We start from the raw sequence: 27,933 nt of genomic DNA, 5'->3' as shown, positions 1-27,933 counted from the left end.
TAAGAGGATATAGGAATATGTGGGATGGATACGATCTTCCTTCAAAGGAAGAGGATGGAGAAACGGCACCACGGGAGTGTTGGCCAGTTTGAATCTTCCCTACATGGATCCAGAAGATGGCAAGATAGATGAGGGAAGGGAGAAAAATAGGGGTGGGTGGGTGTAACTGGGGGGGGACATCAGTGGAGGGCAGAGGTGTCGAAGAGAGGGTTGTGGATCTCCATTTCTCCACTCTGGAAGGAGAAGAAAACAGAAAATTAGTCAAAGCATTCTTTTAGAAGGGCGACAATGCAAGACGTATTGTCTACTGTACTGCCATGTCCATCAGTGGATAGGGCAGGAGTAGGCAACCTTGGCCCTTTTATGACTCGTGGACTTCAACTCCCAGAATTCCTGGCTTAGGAATTCTGGGAGTTGAAGTCCACAAGTCATAAAAGAGCCAAGGTTGCCTACCCCTGGGATAGGGAAATTACAAGGTAGTCCTCAACTTACAACAGTTTTACTCTAGCAGATTTCAGAATTGTGTGGATGATCTGATCGTGCTGTTCGAGGGTTGGGTCAGAAAGCTTAAGCATTGAATCGGCCATTCTGAAGGGGGAAGAGAGATGTTCCCTCAGGATGGGCTCCTGCACGAGCCCAAAAAGCTTGTAAGACTAACTCTCTGGTTCCAGTGATCCCCCCAGATTGGATCCTGCAATCTTATCTTGGGCATTCTTGTCATCACTTTGGAACTCTCCAGCTAGAAATTGATTAGGCAGAACATTTGCTGCCCTGTCCCCATCAAAGTGACTGGGAACTCCTTAAGATTATGCAGTTCTTATGGAAGAGCCTCATACCTGAGATTAGGAGGGTCTGTTTTGGCCCTCTGGAGACTACTAAAACCTGGTTTTTCAACCTAGATGTCTATGGAGATTCTCAGTCATCCAGGTCATGGTTCTCCCAAAGGTGCTTTTTCAGCTGGACAACTGGACTTTCTTGTTTTTCTTTTTGAAGATGTTTCATTTCTCATCCAAGAAGCTTCTTCAGCTCTGACTGGCTCCATTCCCCACCATCTAGTCAGAGCTGAAGAAGCTTCTTGGATGAGAAATGAAACATCTTCAGAAAGAAAAACAAGAAAGTCCAGCTGCCTCTTGAAAAAAGCACATGCTTTTAATAACTTAGAAAAATCCCACCTTCCAGGCAAGAAAAATATTACAGTCCTATGACAGAAACCTGCCTGGCTGAGGAATTCTGGGAGTTGAAGTCCTCAAGCCATCAAAGGGCCAAGTTTGAAGACCCCTGGCTTAGATTTACCTCATGATGTTCCTGTGTTCCTGACTATCTTGTCTGCTGTAAAGATAAATGTAAAATATATTTATTCATATAATAAAACTACAAGTTTGTGTTAGTGTCTCCGAGTTCATTTGGACACTTGCTGCACAATTCCGTGAGAGGATATTTATCAGCAAAAATAGGCAGAGGAAGGGTGGATGAATGATGGCTTGTAGCCTTATAACTAGGATAGTTTTTTGGCTGTGCCTCAGGATATGGGTTGGGGGTAGGGGGAGCTGGGGGTTGGAGAGGCTTAAAAGATCAGTGCAAAATACATATCCCAACAATCTCAAAAGGACTATAATAAAGTTAACACATTACTAACATTTTTTTCTAAGAGAAATTCACTCGGTATAATTATTCTTTTGAAAGTCATCCTAGTGGCCTTTGTGCCTGTTAGATATAAGGCCTCCAGAGCAGTTTAAAACATAAAATTAAAATAATACCAATCAATTGCATGAATGGTAGTCTGAGAAGCATATTTACTGCTTATTGAGCAACGTAGCTAAGAACCATTTGCAAAGTTGTGTCTCGACTCTAGTTCTTATTGTTTAGCAGCACACCTGGGGCTTTGTTGTTACCTCTTGCTATCTTACTCCTCATAGGAACCGAAACATGCCTGGAAGGATTTTCTGACCAAACCCTTCAGAAATGCAGAGAGCCCGGGAGACACAACCTGACTCACTCACTAATACATTTTAAGAACTCATGGAAAGCTTGGGATTAGCAGGGCAATCAACCACTAACCAAAATGTCCACTTGTGAAACTAAAAATTTTTTTTTGTTGATCTTTCTTAAAATGAAAGTGGACATTTCAGACAGCTTGGCAGAAGGGCCAGCTGTACTGCCAGGGTAGACTATTGATTATCATGCGATGGTTTCATGTCTGTCATAGGACTGTAATATTTTTCTTGCCTGGAAGGTGGGATTTTTCTAAGTTATTAAAATAACCTGGTGTGCATTTTGTCTTTGGAGGGGTTATTTGCCTCTAGCAGCAAGAGGTTTTTCAGATGGGACATCCTGCAGCCCGCTGGAAGCCATCTTTGTTGTTCAGCACGGACTGAATGTGCATATACAGGAGAGCCAGGTTGGTCTAGTGCAGGGGTCTTCAAACCTGGCCCTTTTATGACCTGTGGACTTCAACTCCCAGAATTCCTCAGCCAGGCATGCTGGCTGAGGAATTCTGGGAGTTGAAGTCCACAAGTCATAAAAGGGCCAAGTGTGAAGACCCCTGGTCTAGTGGTTAAGGATCCAGGGTAGAAAGCAGGAGAGCGTGAATTCAAGACCTGACTTAGAGCCTGCTGGATGACCTTGGGGCAGTGACTCTCTCAGCCCAACCACCTCACGGGGTTGTAGTTGTGAGGAAAACAGGAGGAGGGAAGTGTGTTGGATACGTTCACCACCTTGTTGTTGTTCTTCTGTTGCTAAGTAGTGTCCAGCTCTTCGTGACGCCATGGACCATAGCATACCAGGCCCCCTGTCCTCCACCATAGCATACCAGGCCCCCTGTCCTCCACTGTCTGCCAAAATTCATGTTCTTTGCTCTGCCACCCGCTTCTCCTTTTCAGCTTTCGGTCTTTCCCAACATCCGGCTCTTTTCCAGTGTATCCTCTCTGGTCATTAGGTGGCCAAAGTATTTGACTCCACTCACCGCCTTGAGTTATTTGTAAAAATAACTCATACAAGGCAGGATACAAATACTTAGATACATAGACACATGAATACATACATACACGCATATATCATTTTTTTTTAATATCATACATACATACATACATACCGGGGCCAATCCAGGACATTCGTATACAGTGTAATCGCCACTTTCACTCTCTGATTCGGCAGGGATCTGCCCCATTGCTTTGGGAGATGGTCTCCTGGGGAGCAGAAAAACAAGATAAAGTGATTGGATGTCAAAGAGAGAGACTCAGATGACCTGAGTTCCTCTTCTGTTAGTCTCCCCAGGTAGATCAGACTAAGAAGTCAATTCCACAGGAAGACTAAAACTGCTTTTATCGAGATCAGCTGCAATTACAGAATCTTGCAAGTCTGATTGGGCTGAGCCTCCGCCTGCTTTTTATATTCTGGTGAATTAGGGGGCGCGAGTGTGCGTTTCTTTAAGCTGCTTCCCAATGGTTGTCTCACTGTTCTGGACTTAAAAATGTCTCAGCTCCTGCCTATCTGTCAGCCCTCCCAGTCAACCAGGCGGGAAACATTAGATGAGCAAAATCTACCTTATGTTAAGGTAGACATTAACAGGATCTTTGCAAGTTTGAAAGTACAAACTTCCCGCTGCCCGTTTTAATGGCTTGATCCACTAGAGCAGGGGTAGGCCACCTTGGCTCTTTTATGACTCGTGGACTTCAACTCCCAGAATTCCTGAGCCAGCATGGCTCAGCTTGGAAACCTCTCCCTTTCCCCTCAGCGTGGCTGGCTCAGGAATTCTGGGAGTTGAAGTCCACGAGTTATAAAAGAGCCAAGGTTGCCTACCCCTGCACTAGAGTGTTTCTTTGCTAAGTTTCTTTCTCTGTTAAGCCACTGGGGGCTCCTCCCTCCCTTATCTGATTGTTTTCTAGGCAGAAACTCTTCCCCTTGTTCCCCATTGTCATCCACACCTTCCATTACAATATTTCAGTTAAGGTCATCTTTCTTATTGTCTACAAGGCTGCTTGCTCAAATCTCCATCCTACTACCTTAACTGGAATCAAAATCCCCCAATTCCATCATCTGCAGATAGCAGGGAAATATAGAGGAATGCAAGTGTGGGGGGCACTAACAAATTAGATTACTTAGCCTCAATCTCCCAAAACATACTACAGGTAGTCCTCGATTTACAACAGTTCATTTGGTGACCATTTGAAGTTACCACCGCACTGAAAAAAGTGACTGATGACCATTTTTCACCCTTATGACCATTGCAGCATCCCCGTGGTCATGTGGTCAAAATTCGGACACTTGGCAACTGACTCATATTTATGACAGTTGCATGTCTCAGGGTCATGTGATCAGCTTTTGAGACCTTCTCACAAGCAAAGTCAATGCGGAAATCTGTTACCCACTTAATAACTGTAGTGATTCACTTAGCAACTGTGGAAAGAAAGGTCGCAAAATGGGGTAAAACGTATTTTAACAAATGCCTCACATAGCAACATCAATTTTGGGCTCAATTGTGGCCGTAAGTCGAGGACTACTTGCATATGGGTCTGGCCCTCTATGCACAAGAGAAGGAGCTGATTGAAATAAAATAACTTTTTATATAAACACTGATTGGGAAGCAGTATAAGATAACAAAGAAGCTCCTACTAAGAATATGTTGTTTCAAGTTTTTTGAAAACTCTGTTCTAATTTACGCTGATTTTAATTTTTTCAGTTTCTTAAACATATAAAAACTTAAACAAATTTCTATACTTTACATCGTGTAATTAACTATAGTATATTGGACAAATGCTATGCTAGGCCATGGACAGCTAATGATAACAGAGTAAGAGCGAACATATTGTATATGACAAGGTGAAGATCACCCTTGAGAGTGTTTAATACCTTATTTTTGATGTGCGTGCAGGTTTGTGTGTGATGGAGTGTGCACCCTTGTCAGGCACACTTGTAATATTTTCCCACCTATGGCTTGAGAGTTGCCTTGGACAGGGAGATGAGCAGCATATAAATTTAATAATTTAATAAACAAATAAATCCTATCACAAGCAATGGATTCTTCCTAAAGATAAGTGTCTAATAAGTAATCAAGAGTTTGTCTGCTCAGCATGGAAGATCAGTTTCCCAGCTCTGGAAACAAATCTTTCAGTGATGCCCCCAAACCAGAGATCTTTTCTCTTTAGATAAGAGAGGGGAAAGTTCTGCTCTCCCATGTCATCTCCCAAGGATTTTTTAATAATAATAATAATAATAATAATAATAATAATAATAATAATAATAATAATAATAGTAGTAGTAGTAGTTGTTGTTATTATTATTATTGTTGTTGTTGTTGTTGTTGTTGTTATTTAAATTCTCATCTATTCTGCTGTCTCCAGGGTCTGCCAGGACCCTGGAGACAGCAGAATAGACGAGAAAGAACTGGAGAAGATAACAAAATACAAAAACCTACAAATAGAAATAGAAAGACTATGACAAAGGCAAGCAAGGGTAGTACCAATAGTAATAGGCACCTTGGGTGCAATCCCAAAACAACTGGAGCACCACTTGAACACCATTAGGTAAAGGTAAAGGTTCCCCCGCACATGCATGCTAGTTGTTTCCAACTCTAGGGGCCGGTGCTCATCTCCGTTTCAAAGCCGAAGAGCCAGCGCTTGTCCGAGGACGTCTCCGTGGTCATGTGGCCGGCATGACTAGACGTCAAAGGCGCACGGAACGCTGTTACCTTCCCACCGTAGTGGTCCCTATTTTTCTACTTGCATTTTTACGTGCTTTCGAACTGCTAGGTTGGCAGAAGCTAGGACGAGTAACAGGCGCTCACTCTGTTACGCGGCACTCGAGATTCGATCCGCCAAACTGCTGACCTTCTGATCGACAAGCTCAGTGTCCTAACCCACTGAGCCATCACGTCCCATATACACCATTACAAATTGACAAATTCACCATTAGTCAATTGCAAAAGGCAGCCTTACTAGGAATTGTTTCCATCCTGCGATGATATCTATAATACTATCAAATATCCATATCTGCCTATCCCAGGTACTTGGTAAGGACTCGATAGGTAGACAAAAATGCCAAATCCAGTCTGAACATCTGGGTGACTGTGTGATGATTAACAACAACAACAACAACAACAACAATAGAGTTGGAAGGGACCTGGGAGGTCTTCTAGTCCAACCCTTTGCTTGAGCAGGAAACCCTAACCACTTCAGGCAAATGACTGTCTCTTCTTAAAAACTTCCAGTGTTGGAGCATTCACAACTTCTGGAGGCAAGTTGTTCCATTGATTGATTGTTCTCATTGTCAGGAAATTTCTCCTTAGTTCTAGGTTGCTTCTCTCTTTGATTAGTTTCCATCCATTGCTTCTTATCCTGTCTTCAGGTGCTTTCGAGAATAGCTTGACTCCTTCTTCTTTGTGGCAACCCCTGAGATATTGGAACACTGCTATCATGTCACCCCTAGTCCTTCTCTTTATTAGAATAGACATATCCATAGCCGTTATTTATATGTTTTAGTCTCCAGTCCCCTGATCCTCTTTGTTGCTCTTCCCCGCACTCTTTCTAGAGTCTCAACATCTTTTTTACATTGTGGTGACCAAAACTGGATGCAATATTCCAAATGTGGCCTTACCAAGGCATTGTAAAGTGGTATTAATACTTCACGTGATCTTGATTCTATTCCCCTGTTAATGCAACCTTGCACTGTGTTGGCTTTTTTGAAAGCTGCAACACGTGGCTGGCTCGTATTTAAGTGATTGTCCACTAGGACTCTGAGATCCCTCTCACGGTCTTTTCCAGTTCTGGGACTTGCTCTGTTCTCACAGCTTTTCCATTCCCTCCCATCTCCAGGGGAAGTTCTAGAGAAGGACACTTACTCCTCACCAGCAAGAAGTTTCTTTCGATGCTGATAGTGGTGAACTTGACAAGACTGTGCTAGCCTGGAATCCATATACTGAGAGAGATGAACAGAAAATGATTAAGGAGAGCCTTATGGGATCAGGAAAATCATCTAGTCAAACATCCTCCACCAACCCAATGTCTCTTCAAAGCCCATAAGCAAGACAGTTGTGATGGAATGTTATCCAGATTCCCAGGAGGGAGTGCATTGCAGCTTAAATAGCTTCTGTGGGAGAAAAAGGGTGAAAACAGCTCCTCCCTAATGGTTCCCAGAGTTATGTCTTGGGGTACTAGTAGCCTGCTTTGGTTTGGCAAGATTTCTCTCTATAGGCAAGGAACAATAAAGAAAAATGCTTAGAAAAGTCTCAATATGTCTTTCTTGATTTTGTGGGGAGCCTGACATCAAACTTACCAAACTAGCTTTATTTCTCTCCAGACAATAATGCCAGTTCAATCTAACCCTGATTCCTGGGACTTCATCTAGCTGTCATCATGACTACTAGGCTTTAATAACAGTCTCATTTGGTTGAGTTCATACAATATGCCATGAACTATGATTTCCAAACCACAATGGCTGGCTTCGTACAGCATGCTGTCAAAACATGCTACAGTTTCACGTGTCCGATAAGCAAGGCCTTCATCTTCCATTAACCAATTCCATTTTGCAAAGCCAACTTACTGCACTGGGTTGATGGTACCGGTATTGGTTCCCTCGAGTAGCTGTGTATGCCATCTTTTGAGCCAAACGTACTTCTTTCTGAAGCCTGCAAATTAATCATAGATATTTTGAGTGAAATACAAAACAAAGAAACCCACGTATGAATAACTCCAATGCATGGTTCTCATTTTCCTGATTCATAAATCATTAAATCTGCAGTCAAATTCACCATCCTCAGCAATGGGAAATAAAGGAATTTACTGAGCAAGGAAAGAGCTTATTCCATCTCAAACATGAGAATAGTGATAATTATAATAATGGAGAAACAACATATGGAAAAGGGGACAATCAGATTCATACCTGTACCAACAAATGGCTGCAACCACCAATCCAGAGACTCCTGTCACCGTGCACATGACCACAAGCGCTGAAAGGAACACAATTAACTCTGGGTGTTGGACCCACAAGTATATGAAAACATTGCAAACGCACACATCACACCATTCAGCTGTCCCAAGGTCTCTTCCTCATTCTTGCCCCCTCTTTTCTGATCCCTTAAAGAAGACTAAACTAATGCCAAGAACTAATGCTTCTTGCACCTGTTGACCATGAAGTCATCAAAGTGCTGGACAGCTTTTGCCTTCAGAATCAACCATCAACAGTAAAAGAACAAGCAGTCAAGAATTACACTATGTAGGCTAGCAATGGGTAGAGCATGATATTCAAATGTCATGGTGTGTCTATACCTACAAACAGGGCTTTTTTTTGTCATAGAACGCTCAGAACGGAGTTCCGGCACCTTTTTTGGATGGAAACTTGTAGGGTAGGCAAGGCGGGTTGTATGACACATGTGAGTTCTGGCACCTTTTTCTTTTACAAAAAAAGCACTGCCTACAAAGATAAATGAACCATGGTATTAACCAGAGCTTTTTTTCTAAAAAAAAAAGGTGCCGGAACTCTCATCTTGTTAATCTTTTATTTAGATAATTTTATTTATATATTTATTTATATAATTAAACAATTATATGTTCAATTTTTAACATGCATTTAATTTATTGTATTTAAGGGAAATGTTCATAGAAAATTCCAAACTTTTGTCCAATTCTCGTCTGGCAAATCTTCTCGACTCCTTTCCTTGCTCTTAGTATCTATGGCCAAATGTCGTCCTCTGAGTAACCACAGATCAACTTTGAAGTTGATGAACTTTGAAGGATCGAAAAGTCTCAGAGATGGTAATAATAATAATAATAATAATAATAATAATAATAATAATAATAATAATAATAATAATAATAATAATAATATAAAGTTGGAAGGGACCTTGGAGGTCATCTAGTCCAACCCCCTGCTCAGGCAGGAAACCCTATACCATTTCAGGCAAATGGCTGTCCAGTCTCTTCTTAAAAACCTCCAGTGTTGGAGCATTCACCACTTCTGGAGGCAGGTTGTTCCACTGGTTAATTGTTCTAACTGTCAGGAAGTTTCTCTGACAAGTTTGATGAACAAAAGTGCTGAAATTGTCTTAGTCTTTAACGAAGCTCTTGTTGGGGTGGCAATTAGATTCATCTGTGAAAACCCACGTTCACATTCACTTGAAGAAATAGGAATGGTATTCAGAGTCCGTATCAAATGCAACAGTTTTTCTGGATATGTCTTTTCAAGAATGTATTCATGTAATCCACAAATCATTTCTCTTTCATTTAGCTGCAGTCTGATTGATAAGTTTCTAATTTCCACTTCTCCAAATGTCAGTTGAGTATTAACATATTCAGGCCAATGTTTTTGATCAAGTACACGAGACCAATATGCCAACTCATCGTCTTTGATATCAAGCAATCTTTTTTCAATTGATTCTTTCAATTTTGTATAAAATATACTTGGGTCAATGGGAGGATCCTTTTTTGAATCTCTTTTGTGACGTAAAACTCCACGAAAGCGAAGATCACTTACAGCAGCAACAGCACATTTATAATAGGGCCCAAAGTTCTGTCTTCTTTCTTCCAAAACTTGTACCAGTATTTTTATTTTCTTATTTGCCTTATACAAGTCGATGTCGCGGTCCTGTAGGTCCAAACTTAAATCTGACAATTCTTGGAGAGCGTCACACATCAATCCTAGGTCCAATAAAAATTCTGTAGATGTTATTTTTCTTTTCAAGCCATCATAAGTGCATTTATCATTTTTATCTCTTCTAGGATCATGCATTGCTTGTTCAAAATGATACACAAGGGATTCAAAATTATTCCATACAGCCAAAACTGTACGCGAACTAGATGACACCCATCGGGTACTTAAAATTCTTCCAATTTTCAGCAGCTCAGTCCCCAGTAATTCTGCACATGAATGCCACTCTCTGCTATTCTTTGGTGAAGCATGGTATATGACATACAGTTTATCAATAAATGATTGGAATCTATTTATTCCTGACGTTTCTTGGCAGCATCACCTACTGATAATTCTAATCTGTGATTAGCATAATGCCAAACTATCATAGAAGGAAAACATTCTGACAGCAATTTTTTCACTCCACTTTTACATCCCATCATCACAACGGCGCCATCGCATGCCAGAGAAATCAAATATTTTTTCAAATAATCTTCTGTCATCCCATAAGAGTAAAGACATTGGAATAAAGAATCAAATATTCCTTCTGCTGTTATTTTTTCAAGTTCTACCAAGTCAAAAAACAAATTTACTGGTGAATTCATTCCCATGCCTTTGATACAGCATCGAACAAATACTATGAGGGTAGTTTTTTTGCTTATTGTGGTTGATTCATCAATTATCAATGAAATATTATTACTGGGTCAAACAATTTCTTTAACCACAGTTTTCCTCATTTCTTCACTTATATGATTAACAATATATAATCTTAAAGGGTGATAGAAGATTGCTACCACTGCTCCAGGGTTTGGCTAACTTAAATATGCATAGCATCATTAGATTTATTATTGCTGCTAAAGCTATGGATTACGGATTCACATTTCCCATGGATTGTCTTCTGTCCATTGGAGGGAAGCTTGGTAGATTCTAAATTTCATAATTTTAGTTATTCCTTTGTGGTAGGATATATATGAGAACAAGCTGCAAAGGTCTTTAAAAACATGTTTCTCACATATTTATATTTTTGAATCATAAATATTAAATCTTTTTTCTTTCCAATGATCCAAACTAATGCTTTAGAAATATAATTTCCAGTTTTAGCTACGGTAAACAAGCAAATTACACTAAAGCTAAATTTAACGTTACTTGTTAAAGATATTTACTATATTTCAGACTTAGTATTCTTTCAGTCACAATCTTATTCCTATTCAATTTGGCTGATTTTAAAATGTGATGTAAAATCATAAGCACATAAAAAGAAAACAGAAGAAACAGCTGCAAATTAACTCAACAGTTCTATGCTTAGCAACATTTCCATTTAATCAAAGTCCTTGCTCTTTCCAAATCTAATTCAGGGTTTACTTTCTATATACACAAACAATGGGAAATGAGTTTCTGGGCTGGTTCAAATTTTTTACACATTCCAAAAATTTCAGGTAATGTATCTGTTCCATATAAATATAAAAGCATGATAGGCTCTGTATTTGTACAATGGCCGATTATCTCAGTGTGCAGAAACGTGGATAACTACAAATAGAAGTTGCAAGCCCTCTCCTTGACTTCAGAGTCATCCTGGTGGGATAGTCAGCATATAAATGTAATAAATAACATTTTTTTTCAAATGCCCCTATCAGGAATTGAATTTGAATGAAGTTTCAGAAAAGCAAATGTTCTGTGCTGGTGGTACTAAGCTCCCAAAGATCTAGCATGGGATAAATCCAATTCTTCCTAATAAAAATAACTTCCTGCTTTTTCTAATCATCATTTCTTCCCTACAGCAATTTGAAAAGTAAAACAAAGTGAAAGAAACCACTATTCCCTCCATGCAGGGAAAATTTCCTTGAGTCATACTTGGATATCCTATTTGCAAATAATATCTTACTTACCTAGTTGAGATGGTGTAGATGGGGAGCAGGGAGGAGGGCTGCCTTCGCTGCAACTTGCCTGTGCAACATTTGCCTGCCGGGTCTTTTGGCAAGCTCAGCAGCAATTCCTACTGGCTTCCAAAAGCCAATAGCATAGCTGATTCAGGAATTCTAGGAGTTGAAGTCCATGAGTCATAAAAGAGCAAAGCCTGCAATAGGCTTAAGCCAATAGCAGCACAGCTTGTGCAAAAGCTTTTTTTTTTTTGCAAAAAAAGGTGCCGTTCTGAGCGTTCTATGAGAAAAAAAAGCCCTGGTATTAACAGAATCACTGAGTTAGAAGGGATCTGGGTGGTCTTCTATTCCAACCCTCTGCTCAGGCAGGAAATCCTATACCATTTCAGACAAATGGTTGTCCAAACTCTTCTTAAAAACCTCCAGTGTTCTCTCCATTATTTTACATCCATTGCTTCTTCTTCTGCCTTCAGGTGCCTTGGAGAATAGGGTGACCCCTTTTCTGTAGTAGTCCCTTGTAGTCCCTTGTGATACTTCATAGAAATGAAAGTTGGATTTTGAAGAAGCAGGATAGGAAGAGTACGGACTTTGAAGAAAACCTAGACTAAAATTATTCTACTTTGGACACATGATGTATTCTCTTTAGAGATGGCTCTGATGCTATGAAAGATAGAAGGAAAGAAAAGATCCAGCAAAGGGATGGATTTGGCTACAGTGACGATGGGAGCACATTGGGAAACCAAGTTAGGGATAAACTGTCATGGAGAAAATCTATCCATGTGGTCAACAATCAGTCAGTCAATGTCAGGCACAAAGAATCAGGGCCACATGTTAACATCTAGTTAAGTTGATCTATTGCTCATGGCTATATACAAGGATCTAGTCCAGGGGTCTTCAAACTTGGCCCTTTTATGACTCATGGACTTCAACTCCCAGAAGGAATTCTGGGAGTTGAAGTCCACGAGTCATAAAAGGGCCAAGTTTGAAGACCCCTGATCTAGTCAACTAATGATCAGCACTAAATTGGTGCTAGTTAAGAGTTAACAGAATTCAAGAGGGGTTGAACTTAGACTGCTTATGGGAATGTAGTGACTTTAGGCTGATTACTCTCTTGACTCCACCCCCAGACCCTGCCAGTCCTTCTCCTATGATCAATCAAATGTTCTACTCACTAAGAGTCACAGCTTTATTCATGCTAGTAACTGGAGGACGGGATCTCTGCTTGAAGTCCACTCTCACTCTCCTTGGTGGTGTAGTGGCTGAAATTGGAGTGATTTCATATGACTGAGAAGAATCTGGAGACGTGTTCCCGGAAGAAGAAGAAGCACTTGTTGAATGAGAAGTTGGGAAGTCAGTCTGAGAGATGGATGGTTCAAATACCTCAGTAGTGCCTGTAAAATCAAAATGCATCAATTTTAGACAATGCCTGCTTTCTGTTCACTGCTCTTTAGTATCAGATCCAGCAAATTTCTTTAAGGGACGAGTCTTTGTAATAGTTTCATTAATCTAACAGCAGAGCTAAACCTAAAATTCGGCAAAAAGCATTTTTGGAAATACAGTCTAGTAAGCAATGTTACTCAGAGATGATATTACACAACATGTGTAATATTCTGTCTTTTAATCTATGAGCCAATTTTTACCCTAGGCGAAAAAAATAATAAAAATAATGCACATCCCAATCCATTCAGTTGTTCTCTTCCTAATACACAATACCTTTTCTTTCTTTCTTTCTTTCTTTCTTTCTTTCTTTCTTTCTATCCATCCATCATCTATCTATCTATCTATCTATCTATCTATCTATCTATCTATCTATCTATCTATCTAACCTTATCTATCTATGTATCTATGTATCTATGTATCTATCTATCTATCTATCTATCTATCTATCTATCTATCTATCTAACCTTATCTATCTATCTATCTATCTATCTATCTATGTATCTATCTATCTATCTATCTATCTATCTATCTATCTATCTATCTATCTAACCTTATCTATCTATCTATCTATCTATCTATCTATCTATCTATCTATCTATCTATCTATCTAACCTTATCTATCTATCTATGTATCTATCTATCTATGTATCTATCTATCTATCTATCTATCTATCTATCTATCTATCTATCTATCTATCTATCTATCTATCTATCTATCTATCTAAACTGGAAGAACTGAAAGTCACTTCAAGGTTGTTTATGAAAACTCTCCAGTACCATTTCCTGTGGGTTTGGAACAGGATTTCTCAACCTTGGCAACTTTAAGATGGGTGGACTTCAATTCCCAGAATTCCCCAGCCAGCCATCCTGGCTAGGAAATTTTGGGAGTTGAAGTCCACTCATTTTAAAGTCGCCAATTTTGAGAAACATTGCTCTGGAAAATGCTGTGCCTTTTGATCGAGAGAGAATGTAAATCCTTGCCTGTAGCTCGTGTGCTTTTCCCTATTCGTTATTTTCCCTGCCTTTTATCTTCTTTCTGCTGATTAATTGTTATTATTATTATTTACATTAGTTGATGTTTAATCAATAAGCCTAAGGAATACTGAACTGAACGGGGTATGTGCTTGCTCTCATCTGGACACAGGGAATGACTGGGAGAGTGCTGGATGCAATTTGAACTGGAAATGATCTCATTTTCCAACACAGCTAAGAGATAAAAATAAATAGTGGATAAAATCATAATGCATATTCAATCTTTCCCAGGCAGTACAAATATCAGAGAGATAAGGAAATAAAAAGAAAATATAGAGTGAAGTGCTTTGAGTCAAAATGTATTGAAAAAGTAGAGATTGCCAAGTAGTTTGAGGTGTGGAGTGAAGCACAACCCAGCATTAAGCTCTCCAAATTCTATGCCAAAGTTTCCATGACAGTGTCAATCACAAGATGCCACACGACCCAACAATCTCTTCAGTCATGAATCATTCCAAGGCATGGCATTATTATGCAAATACTAAATGCACCCAGAAATGAATGCAAAGCTGAATTTAATCTTATACAGTGTTGTGATTCAGGGTCAGCCTGTGGGTTCGGCAGTTGGGTCGGACAATTCAGAGGAGGAGGAGGAGGGGGTTTTGGAGAGCCTGCAGAGGACAGTTCTGAGGCTTCGCAGAGCTCTCAGCCAGGCCCCTCTCATCTGGTTACTACGCAGACCCAGCTATGTGAGCCTGACAGCATGGATGAAGATGACCCACAGCTGGCCCTGTTCAAGGACGCCTGACGCAAGAGGCAGTCAATCAGGAGTAAACAGAGGAAAGCAATGGGGCACCTTGGAAGGAGGCAGAGAGAAGCCACGCCTTGAACTGTTTAAAAGGGGAATGTGTGGGAGGGCTGGTTTGCTGAAGGCAACCGTTTGAATAGCTCCTGTTTTGTGGTTCGTGTTTTGTTCAGTTTGCTCTGTTTGGTGTCAATAAATTTGGCAGGCTTCGTTCCAGCCTTTTGCCTTTTGTAAAGGGGTTGTCCCTGCCTTTTCTGCAGGGCCGGTAGTAGGCTGGAACAGAACATACAGGTAGTCCTCAACCCATGACTACAATTGAGTCCAAATTTTCCGTTACTAAGCAAGACAGTTGTTAAGTGACTTTTGCCCCTTTCTTGCTGCCACAGTTAAGTAAATCACTGGAGTTGTTCAGTTAGTAACCCGGTTGTTAAGTGAATCTGGCTTCCCCCTTGACTTTCCTTGTTGGAAGCTGGCTGGGAAGGTTGCAAATGGTGATCACATGACCCCGGGACACTTCAACCCTTATAAATACATGCCAGTTGCCAAGTGTGTGAAGTTTGATCACATGACTGTAGGAAAGCTGCAACAGTCGTAAGTGTGAAAAACAATCATAAGTCACTTTTTCTAGTGCCAGTGTAACTTCAACTGGTCACTAAAGGAATGGTTGTAAGTGAAGAACTACCTGTATACAGTCACTTGCCCTGCCAGTGTTAGAGTGTGTGTGTGTGTGTGTGTGTGTGTGTGTGTGTGTGCGCGTGTGGTTTCTTCCTTGATAGTTCTTTAATTAAGCGGCTTGATTGTTTGAAATTATTAAAGAAAATTGGACGCCTTATGTCGATTCCTTGTGTTAGTTAGGAAAATAGTACAAGACCTGAAAGCACCCCAAATAATTTGTTCCCTTTTGGGGAAAGAGGAAGAGTTGGTGAGTTCACATACCAGGTACGGTGGTCTCCATCGTGGACAACTCCAATGTCTTTTCATGCTTAGCCAGAAGGTAACGCAAAAGACCTGGCAAATCTTTAGGTCTCTTCTGAGTTTTGAGTTTGCTTTCTGAAAGAGAGGAAAAGAGGAAATGTCCAGCCAGTAAACACAAAAACACACACAAATAGTGGCAGGGCAAGTGTTTAATGTTTGACATTCAGTATCATGTTGATAATAATAATAATAATAATAATAATAATAATAATAATAATAATAATAATAATAATAATAATAATAATAATAATAATAATAATTAGTTGGAAGGGACCTTGGAGGTCATCTAGTCCAACCCCCTGCTAAGGCAGGAAACCCTATACCATTTCAGACAAATGGCTGTCCAGTCTCTTCTTAAAAACTTCCAGTGTTGGAGCATTCACCACCTCTGGAGGCAGGTTGTTCCACTGGTTAATTGTTCTAACTGTCAGGAAATTTCTACTTAGTTCTAGGTTGCATCTCTCCTTGACTAGTTTCCATCCGTTGCTTCTTGTCCTGCTTTCAGGTGCTTTGGAGAATAGCTTGACTCCCTCTTCTTTGTGGCAGCCCCTGAGATATTGGAACACTGCTATCATGTCACCCCTCACCCTTCTCTTCATTAAACTATACATACCCAATTCCAGCAACCGTTCCCTATATGTTTTAGCCTCCAGTCCCCCAATCATCTTTGTTGCTCTTCTCTGTACTCTTTCTAGAGTCTCGACATCTTTTTTACATCGTGGTGACCAAAACTGGATGCAATATTCCAGGTGTGGCCTTACCAAGGCATTGTAAAGTGGTATTAGTACTTCACGTGATCTTGATTCTATTCCTCTGTTAATGCGGCCTAGCACTGTGTTGGCTTTTTTGGCAGCTGCAGCACACTGCTGGCTCATATTTAAGTGATTGTCCACTAGGACTCCGAGATCCCTCTCACAGTTACTACTATCGAGCAAGGTACCACCTATACTATACCTGTGCATTTGATTTTTCCTGCCTAAATGCAGAACCTTACTTTTTTCACCATTGAATTTCATTTTGTTAGATAGTGCCCAGTGTTCGAGTCTGTCCAGATCCTCCTGTATCTTAAGCCTATCTTCTGGAGTATTGGCTATTCCTGCCAGCTTGGTGTCGTCTGCAAATTTGATGAGTTCCCCATCTATCCCCTCATCCAAATCGTTGATGAAGATGAAGATGAAGATGAAGCCTGGCAATTGAATCGTGAAGGTTGTAAAGATGCTCATCATGTGACCAGACCCAATTTTACATTTTATTTTTTTTGCAAGGGTTCTTAAGCAAACCCATTGTTTGCTATGGGGCATTTTTTGCAAGAAATTAGGATGTTGGCTTCCAGAAAAGCCATTGTAAATTGTACTCACATAACTCTGGGGCACTGCAAGCAGCTATAAATGAGGGCTGGTTTCCAAGCGCCCAAAATTCAGTCCCATGACTATGGGATGGGAGGGTTCAGAGCTTCGGAACTGTGTTATAAGCAGCTTTTGGAGGAGTTCACCTTGAACAATCACTAGGTGGCCAATTATAAGTTGAGGACTACCTCTATATTGTGGTTGGAAATTCTGGAATTTTGTTTGACCCATGGCAAATCATCGCTTGGCTAAACACAGGGAAGCAAATGCAATAGTTTCACTGGGATATCGTCTCCCTTTAAATCGGGGGGGGGGGGGGGCTCCTAACTTGGCAACTTTGAGATACCTGGACTTCAACTTCCAGAATCCCTTAGCCAGCCATGCTAGCTTGGGAATTCTGGGAGCTGAAGTCCACAAAATCTTAAAGCCATTAAGTTTGGAGACCCCCTGCTTTAAATGACAGATTTATATATACTGCGGTGTCCTAATATTCTCCTTTATTATATATACTGCATTGGGCAGAAGGAAAAACCATGAGGAACAGGAGGAAAAGCTGCAGTCAAGATAATTGTCAGTTAAAAGAATCTGAGTCCGGTGCAGAACTGTAATTTGAGAAAGCTTCTCTGACAAGATTGTCCTTAGCTCTCCTGTAAGGGGGGAGGCAGGGGAAAAATGTATTCAGACTTGGATTGTATCATTCAACCTTATAATAAAAGTAATATTAGCATTCATAAATTTCCTACTCTGGTCTACCTTGAAGGGCTGGCATCATGCACCTAAATCAAGATGTAGCTGCTTCTTATCGGAAATTTTAGTTATGAAAATCAGAGTGGAAGTCAAGTGGAACGTGATGAAATTCAAGTATTCAAAAAAACAAACAAACCACCACCCCACAAAAATCCAACTACTCATCCTTTTCCCAGCAATTAACTCTCCCCAAGAGCCTTCTTTTATTAGCTGGTGGAATTAAAATTGCCCGTTTTATGATGATGGTGATGAGTTATGACAAGCAATATAAAAACACTTCAGGAAAATAAAGAGGTATGTCAGCCCCTCTTCTTCCGCCACAAAACAGCCCCATAATTCCTTTTTATTGGAAGAAGGACAGAAATCAGAGGAAGAGAATACAGAGTTTGTACTAATAAAGGAGAACTAGCATGACTAGCGCTGCTGATGTTGCCTAGTTTGGGTAATGAAACATCTGCAAGAAAACAAACAAGCTCAAGAGAGCACCAAGGACCCGTCAGAGTTTGTATTTGTTCCTATTTTGACCCAGGGCTTAGATCAGACGGGGGGGGGAAATGTATCCAGTCTTCAGCAGAATTTTCAGCTCTTGTTCTCCGATCTTGACCAGTAGCTTCTGACCTTTAATAACACTCCAATCTCCAAGTAGAGGTACAGAGAGTAGAGTGACAGATTGCAAGGTCATCGTTTGGAGAGTAAATCTCTTTGGGCGTCAAAATCACAACCAACCCTGAATACAACTAATACCGGTAGGAGCTGGCTATGGTACACTTTATAAGCCATGGTCAGAGGCAGAAATGGTTGCTAGAAGCATTTTTTTTTCTAGCTCACTTGGCATACTAATGGCCAGATACCTCCACTGTGAACCATTCACACAGATAAGCTGACCTCTTCAGCTGTGATGACAATGAGGTAAAAATTGCAATCCTATTCAGTTCTGGTGCTTTGTTTCTTGACCTTACCACAATGACAGAGTTGGAAGGGACCTTGGAGGTCTTCTAGTCTAACCTCCTGCTCCGGTGGGAAAACCCTATACCAGACATGTCAAACACAAGGCCCGGGGGCCGGATCCGGCCCGCAAAGTGGTTTCATGTGTCCCATGAAGCCATCCTGGAAACAGTGAGGGAACGGCCCCCACTGCCTTGGCCCTGGCCCAGAGTCCCTCCTCCTGCCAGAGACCCTCAGATCTGTCCCACTCCTGCCCAGGCCCCCATAGGCACCCTTGATGCAAACGATGTAGAGCTGGCCACGCCCATCCAGTAGGGCATATGCACTCTAGCCACGCCCATCCAGTAGGCCACGCCCACCCTGGCCACGCCCACCCACCCCCCTGAGGGCAACCGCAATGCTGATGTGGCCCTCAATGAAATTGAGTTTGATACCCCTGCCCTATACCATTTCAGACAAATAGCTTTCAAATCTCTTCTTAAAAAACCTCCAGTGATGAAACACTCACAACTTCTAGTGGCAAGCCATTCCACTAATTAATTGTTCTAACTGCTTCTTTTTTTTTGTTCAGTTTTCATCCATTGCTTCTTGTCCTGCCTTCAGGTACTTTGGAGAATAGATTGCCCCCCCCCCTTCTTTGTGGCAGCCCCTTAGATATTGGAACACTGCTATCATGTCATCTCTATCATATCTAGGTCATATCTAGGCCTTCTTTTCATTAGGGGTGAACCAGCATGGCTGGTTCTGGAATTCTGGGTATTTAAGTCCACAAGTCATAAAAGAGCCAAGGCTGACTACCCTTGAACTAGACATGCTCAATTTCTGCAACCATTCTTTATATTTTTTTAGCCTCTGGTCCGCTAATCATCTTTGTTGCTCTTCTCTCTAAAACCTTCAGACTGGTTTTAGATGACACTTTGGAACTGAAACATATGTGGGATTGGCTTAGTGGCTCTTGAGTTTGATCCACAAACTATTCTCTCTCTAGCTCTCCATGTCTCTTTGGGTTAAATACAAGATGTGTTGCAAAGGACACAGGCTAGAAAATAAGGAGAGCTGGAACGTACAGAAGAAATGCAGAGAACATTGGACAGCCATTTGCCTGAAATGGTATAGGGTTTCCTGCCTGAGCAGGGGCTTGGACTAGATGACCTCCAAGGTCCCTTCCAACTTATTATTATTATTATTGGATGTTTACAGTGATGAAGGGCCTTGGTGCCTTAAATTTAGAGAAATGGTTTGGTTTGGTTTTGGACTTTTGAGAATGTTGATTTCTGGCAACTGCCTGGACAAGTCCCTACAGTTTTCTTGGCAAGATTTTGGAAATGGTTTGCCATTGCCTTCTTCTTCTTCCTAGGGCTGATGGAGAAGGACTGGCTCAAGGTCACTTCAGTCTCCTGGTTTCTAACCTGTTGCCTTAACTACTATTCTAAACTTAATGTCCCACTCCTTGTCTATATCTATATACCACTAAAACTGTCGTTGTCATGATCTTTAGCATGGCAAAACATGTTGGTAAAATGAGGACCCAAATTGTTGGGGGCAATAGGCTGCCTCTGTAAACCATTTAGAGAGGGCTGTAAAGCGCTGTGAAGTGGTATATAAGTCTAAGTGCTATTGCTACTGCTACTTCATAGGTCAACAATTTTTGAACCAAGGTACCTCAAACATGCTAATTTACGGAACGTCTCCCAAATCCAGGACCCATGGCTTCTGGGGGATAAAATTTGGGAAAGCTGTGGCTGCTTAATTACTGCTGACTGCTGCTATGCTGCTGATAAACTCACATGGTCTTCATTTTCTATGTTCTGTGACAGTTTCCCAGCCATTCTCACAATCCTTTGCTTCCTACCCCATCCAGGAGCAGCCACTTACCTCCCTACTGGGAAGAGAAGGGGAGATAGGAGGGGAGGGCAAGGAACTCAGTGGGGAAACTGGCAGGAAGTTGAGTTTCGCTCCTGGACCCAGTGCCTTTTTTGCCTGTTGTTTCTCTGTTTAGGTAAAGAAATACCTCTGAAACAATGACACAGAATGAATGCTCTGTTTAGTTGCAAATCTTACTGTCCCGAAATGTTATGATAGATACGTAGGAGAACAATCCCTGGCTCTGGGAGATTTTACCATTAGAACTCTTCCCCTTCAACACAATTTAATAGTGCCCACATAATTTAACACTAGAATTCCATAATTTAATGGGACAGAGACAATTCTTTCCTGTGCTTTTTCCCAATCAATTTCACCACAACCCCCACAAATGGATTTTTGCATCTCCAGAGAAACATCATTACTATCTTTTCCTCCTTCATTGCAGCAGTGAAAGTTAGATGCCACTGCTAACCTATGCCCTTTATTAAACTCCAGGTAGAAAGTCCTCTTTGCTGTCATGAACCTCTTGGTCAAGTTGCCTTGCTCTTCCCAATAAAATTTTGGAAAACTCCATCCCTGCTGATCCTTCAAGCTTCCAAACCCCATTGGACCTACCATGCTTAGGACCTTTTTTCGGCACACAGTTTCCATTGGAATCCTCTTCGTGACCAGGGAAACAAGAGCCACAACTTGGTGCCCCATCTGGTCCGCAGCCCATTCGCTGGTGAAGTAGGCAGTTGATCTTGTACCTGGCAGGACACAGCGGGTCTGCAAAAAAGAACACACAAAAGAGATGAGGAAGACTTGCTTCAAAGATGTTGATGTTATCCATTCAGTCCTGTCCGACTCTTGGCGATTTTACAGGCCAGGCCTCTTCACATCTTCCGACCTTGAACTACTTCTTTGAGCTGTTCTATGCTCTGGCTGAGAGGGACGTGGTGGCTCTGTGGGTTAGGACGCCGAGCTTGTCGATCAGATGGTCGGCAGTTTGGTGGGTCAAATCCCGAGTGCCGCATAACAGAGTGAGCTCCTGTTACTCGTCCCAGCTTCTGCCAACCTAGCAGTTCAAAAGCACGTAAAAAATGCAAGTAGAAAAATAGGGACCACTACGGTGGGAAGGTAACAGCGTTCCGTGCGCCTTTGGCGTCTAGTCATACCGGCCACATGACCACGGAGACGTCCTCGGACAAACACTCTTTGGCTTTGAAACGGAGATGAGCACCGGTCCCTAGAGTTGGATACGACTAGCACGCATGTGCGGGGGAACCTTTACCTTTACCTTATGCTCTGGCTGGTGTCCGCTTTGATGGTGCCCAGCCACCATGTTCTTTGGTGCCCTGGTTTCCTTTTACCACTAATTCTTCCAAACATACGGTAATTGCTTTCTCCAGTGTATTCCCCCACATGATATGGCCAAAGTAAGTGAGACAGACTTAAGGAAGAAAGGCCAATTCCTCAGACTTGCCTGTGCTTTGCCAAGAAACTTCACTCTCAGTCCAAGCTACTCAGTCCAACGTCTTCCCCATAGTCAGGCATTTAGGAACCCTCATATTTAAGGTCCAAGCAACATGAATGCAGGGGATGATGGAAACTGTAGCACAACACACTGCACCAATTATCATGCAATCATAGAATGGATGAATTGTTAGAGACATTGGAGGATGTCTAGTCCAAATCAATTCTCAAACCTTGACATACAACTAATGGTTTGGTGGCTGTCTGAAGTTACAACTGCTCTGAAAAAAGTCGCTTATGACCATTTTTCACATTTACATCCATTGTAGCATCTCCATGGTGACATGATCAAAATTGGCATGCATTTCTGATGGTTGCAGTGTCCCAGGATCATACAATCCCCTTTTGCAGACTTCTGATCCTCAAAGTCAATGGGAAAGCCAGATTCATTTAACAACTATGCTATTACTTAACAGCTGCAGGGAATCACTTAACAACTGTGGCAAATACATTGTAAAATGGGGCAAAACTCACTTAACACTATCTTGCTTAGCAAAAAACCAAAATTTTGGGCTCAGTTATGGTCATAAGTCAAGGAGTACCTATATTCCCCATGATATTCCCTGTGACACCATAAAGAAGTGGAATTTGAAGAATCAGGACAGGAAGAGTCTTGCATCCTTTGAACTTTGAATGTTTCCACTCCTCTGAATAATGCAGATAAGCCAAGAATACAAGCAAGTGGGTCTAGAGTGACCCAGAGCACTCATTTGCGGCACAAATGATCAGGCTCAAATTATTCCACTTTATATATATAATATGAAGACTCTAATGCTGGGAAAGGTGGAAGGAAAGGAAAGAAGAGGATGACCAAGGGGTTGGATTCCAATCAATCAATCAATCAATCAATCAATCAATCAATGTTTGCTTAAGTTTCAGCTTCTCTTGCAAGCCAAAGGACACGGGGGTTTAGTCAAATGAGAAATGAGGCAGAATTCTCAAATCCAATTTTTTTTTGGTCAGCTGTGAATTCAAGAATTAGCCTAACCTTATGAAACCTCACCTCGCTATCTTTAAGATAGGGACAATAATTCCCAAATGATTAAGGTGAAGCATTTCAGACATTAATGATCCTGGATCCCCGTTACATTATCTGTTGTCAGCAAGGTGTCCAGGGACATCTCCCTTACTAATTTTACATTTCATTTGTTTAAATAAAACTGAATAAATCGGAAGCCGAACCACAGCTGGTTTGGCAGACTCCAGCACTCTGCAGTATGGGCTCAGATCCGAGCATGTGCAGAGAGCACTCTGCTTCCTAGGTTGGCCGGCTCTAGCATTGGGCAGGATGGGCTCAGCCCTGAGCATGTTCAGAGGGCACTTTGCTCCCTGGCTTGCCAGACTCCAGGACTTGGCAGGATGGATTCAGCCCTGAGCATGTGCAGAGAGCACTCTGCTCCCTGGCTTGCCAGACTCCAGGACTTGGCAGGATGGATTCAGCCCTGAGTATGTGCAGAGGGTACTCTGCTCCCTGGTTTGCCAGACTCCAGGACTTGGCAGGATGGATTCAGCCCTGAGTATGTGCAGAGGGCACTCTGCTCCCTGGCTTGCCAGACTCCAGGACTTGGCAGGATGGATTCAGCCCTGAGTATGTGCAGAGGGCACTCTGCTCCCTGGCTTGCCAGACTCCAGGACTTGGAAGGATGGATTCAGCCCTGAGTATGTGCAGAGGGTACTCTGCTCCCTGGTTTGCCAGACTCCAGGACTTGGCAGGATGGCTTCAGTTCCGAGCATATGCAGAGTGCAGACCGTTGTAAGGCAAAGTTGCTCACTCAACCATATTTATATTGAAGGGTATTTCTGGAGCCACTGAGAGACAATCGGGTGTTGGAAAGTGGATGGCCTTAAAAATGCAAATCCATCAATTGATCAATCAATCAGTTTATGTCTTAGAAAGCAATAGGATGGGTGATTACAGAGCAGTACTTGACCAAAAAAAAAAAAGGTAAAGTTACACTTGAGAAAGTAGCATTCTGGAAGTGCTATTAGTTTGTGACTTGTGGTTTGTGATTTGCCAGTCTTGGCAGTGATCGTTACACATTAAATGCTTCCAAATACGCACCCAGTTCGAAACAACTGGGAACCCAAGAGGAGCTATCATGGATCTTACTTGGTGGTGCCTGTGATATACAGTAGCGCAACCACAACAGTAACTCAAATGTGTTTCTCAAAATTCCAGTGTGTTTCCAGAGTCTCCCTCGGGATTACTTCAAATTTCTTTGGTGTTTGCACCTCCCTAAATTGACCAAATGAGGCTAGACCACATGTGGAAGCAGTGTCAAGAGAAAATAAACAATTGCATTATCGCTAATTGTGCTATGTGTGATAAAGCAAAGCTTTCCCTCAGATCCCGGAAGAATATTGAAGATTGTAGAATCAATGACAAAGATGATGGGGTCAAACTGTTTCTCCAAAGCACCAGAAGGCAAGACAAGAAACGACGGATGGAAACTAATCAAGGAGAGAAGCAACCTGGAATTAAGGAGAAACTTCCTAACAGTGAGAACAGTTAACCAGTGGAACAGCTTTGCCTTCAGAAGCTCTGGATGCTCCATCACTGAAGGCTTTCAAAAAGAGACTGGACAACCACCTGTCTGAAATAGTATAGGGTCCCGTGCTTTGAGCAGTAGGTTGGACTAGAAGATCTTCAAGGTCCCTTCCAACTCTATTATTCCACGTCCTCTATGTTTGATGACTTCAGTGCCATATAATCATTGTTTTGAATTTTTTTTATTCCATTTATATCCCGCCCTTCTCCGAAGACTCAGGGCGGCTTACAAGCTTAGCAGTAGCCACAGAGGACAAACATCTTTAACAGCAGCCCTTTCTGGCTTGATTGATGCCATTAAAATAAAAAGACGTTTCTCCCTAAAGTTTGCAACAGAGACAGGCGGATCTATAAGCCACCAGCACTGAATAAGCTGCAGTTTTTATTCTTCCCCTTTATCTTCAGGAGCTTCTTTGAAACCAAGATCCCCTTTGAAAAGGGCATTTTGTTTCTTTCCATTTAACACAAGTGTATGCACTGATACGGAAGGATCGGTATTGTTTGCAACTAAACTTTGGAACATAAAATCAGGATGGGCGTAAGATAAACTTGCCTCCTTCTTTCCACCCCTCTTACAGGACTGTGGTGGGCTTCTTCGACAGGCAGAAATAAAACTAGTCCAGCAGCAGCTAGCCTGGCATCTTTGTATAGATATGAGCTGCACCTGTTGAACATCTCCCGGTCATCCATGTGTCAAAAAGTACTTTGGTAGAGAAGAGGAAAGAGGCTAGTTCTTACTAATGGGTGAATTTGCAAAGTGGAACAAAGAGGTTCGGATGGAAATGGGAAGGTGGCATGTAATGGATGAGTCACAAGCCTTAATTCTGCCACAAACCCTTGTGCCAAGCGAATTATAATGATGAAGGCTGGCAAGAAACTTAAGACCTTTAAGGCAAGGAAAGACAGTTTCCCAGGGCAGAGAATTCTAGAGGGGCAATAGGCAACAATTAAGCTGGGCCAAATCTTTGGAGCCAAGATAATTTCTAGAAAGCAATCAAGGACAAGGTGTCCCCTTACTCTACGATCCAGCCCCAAATCTATTTATCGTATCACTGAAGGGGTATGATCTTTTTGATCTGGGCAGAGTGGTGGATTTGGAGAAAGCAACGTTCGATCTCTCAGAATGAGTTGAATAAGTTAAAGCAAAGATGCAACGAAGCCTCGGTTCCTTTCTTATCCTAGAACCAAACCTAGCTGGGAACTACTGCATCCCGTTTCTCCATTGATCCCTCCAGCAACAGACCTCCATTTATTCCTTCACTCCAAGGCTCTGCCGTTCTCTCCTTCCTCCATTTATTCCTTCATTCCAAGGCTTTGCCCTTCTCTCCTTTGTAACCCTTCCGCTTTGAGTGGACCGTTTTTTCTCTCTCTCCTTTTGTTATCTCCCCGCCCTCTCCCCTTCTGCTGTTACGTTTCTCTGCTTTCTCTCCCTTTGGCAGTCACTCCCCTCCTCTCCTCTTCCCGAATTCCCCCAATTTGCACCCCCCTTCCCACACCCCACACCCCAACCCACACCCAGGTGCCCCCTCACCTGCTTCCCAGTTGGCCCCCGTAGTAGCCAGGATTGCGAAAAATCCCAGCCATCCTGTGGCTTTGCTCAGCATCATCTCCTTTCAAAGAAATAAATGAATCTGGGAGGGGGAGGGTAAGTAGTAAGCTAGAGAGGGGGGGGGGCTGTGCCCCTTTGCAGCTCTTGGCATGGAGCCCAATACGAGAAGAGACCTGCTGGAACAGCCGGTGGGGAGGGACTGCAGATATTTATGAATGAACCGAGGATTGGAGGGTGGATGGCGAGGGTGGTGGTGATGGTGGTGGATAAGGATGGAGAATTAGACAGAAGAAAAATGTCCCTGAATATTTCGCTCACCGGAGAGGGGAAGGTATAGGAGACATTGTGGTGCGCCAACAGCTTTAGATTGACAAGTTAATTGGATGAGCTTTTACTAACTATAATGGATCCAGTTAAAATCAATGCACAGTTGAACAATTACAGTAGAGGTCTGGGAATCATCCAGCTACTAACTGGCTTGGGAAGGGGTAGGGGTAGGGGAACCATCGTGTCATATTCTCATTGTACATTTTGGTGCCCATATCAAAACATTTTGTAAAAATACTTTCTAGAATCCCAACGTCCCAATACTGATGTGCATGGTACACTTAAAGGTAGCGTTCCCGCTGCATTTCTGAACTAAAGTTTTCAAGATTCACATGGGATTTTTAAAAGCATTCTGGTAATACATCTGCATAAACAGAGGCTTTGGGAAAAATAAAACATAAACTGATGTTGTGCACCAGGGTGAGTCATACGATTTCATCAGTCCATCCGGTGTTAGCATAAAACAGGTAGTCCTCAATTTACAACAGTTCATTTAGCGACCGTTCAAAGTTACGATGATATTGAAAAAAAGTGACTTATGACTATTTTTCACACTTACGACCGTTGATGAATCCCTGTGATCATGTGATCAAAATTTAGACGCTTGGCAACTGACTCATATTTATGTCGGTTAAAGTGTCCAGCGGTCATGGGATCACCTTTTGCCAGAAGCCAGATTCACTTAACAACTGTGTCACTAACTTGACAACTGCAATGATTCACTTAGCAACTGTGGCAAGAAAGGTTATAAAATGGGGCAAAATTCACTTAACAACTGTCTCGCTTAGCAACAGAAATTTTCGGCTCAGTTGTGGTTGTAAGTCAAGGACTACTTGTATGCACATATGTACACGTTCATCACAGTGATGCAGATTTATAGTTCCACTCATGCCAATATAAGCTTGTTATGAGACACAGGCCACTATTTATTTATTTATTTATTTATTTGTTTGTTTATTTGTATTTTGTATTTCTAGATCGCCTATCTCCATTAAGGATACACTCAGCAATGTATTACTCCAGTGTTTCTCAACCATGGCAACTTTAAGACATGTGGACTTCAACACCCAGAATTCCCCAGCCAGCTATGAATTCTGGGAGTTGAAGTCCACATGTCTTAAGATTGCCAAGGTTGAGAAACGTTGTTTAATTATCCTACATACATTTACCTGGAAGTATATTTTACTAACTTCAGTGAAATGAATTTTTGTCCTAATGCATAATGATGCACTAAAAGTCACTTGACAGTGATACAGGCAGCATATCAGTTTAATAAATAAATATATAAGTCTGCATTTCTAAAACTAATGTAAACAGAATTCTGGGTTAATGCTTCACAAAGTCCCACTGAGCAAGAGTTGCTTCACCATTGCAAGGTACCAAAGTTATGCACAGAGTGTGCAGTC

The 27,933-nt window shown here is 41.8% G+C and overlaps 1 protein-coding gene across 1 annotated transcript; it reads right to left on the bottom strand.

The window, feature by feature from the left end:
• Positions 1-179: 179 nt before the first annotated feature.
• On the bottom strand, positions 180-26,255 carry LOC310633693 (neural proliferation differentiation and control protein 1-like; the record flags this gene model as incomplete). Its single annotated transcript, XM_083351548.1, has 9 exons — positions 180-233; positions 3,092-3,185; positions 6,836-6,912; positions 7,537-7,621; positions 7,876-7,942; positions 12,668-12,886; positions 15,646-15,759; positions 21,204-21,356; positions 26,183-26,255. 9 exons carry the CDS (start codon positions 26,253-26,255, stop codon positions 180-182), a joined length of 936 nt encoding a protein of 311 aa, XP_083207674.1.
• Positions 26,256-27,933: the final 1,678 nt, after the last annotated feature.

The sequence above is a fragment of the Vipera ursinii genome (genome assembly GCF_947247035.1).
Source record: "Vipera ursinii genome assembly, chromosome: 2".
NCBI lineage: Eukaryota > Metazoa > Chordata > Lepidosauria > Squamata > Viperidae > Vipera > Vipera ursinii.
Note: the sequence above shows the minus strand (reverse complement) of the source record. Positions and strands in the feature narration are given on the sequence as shown.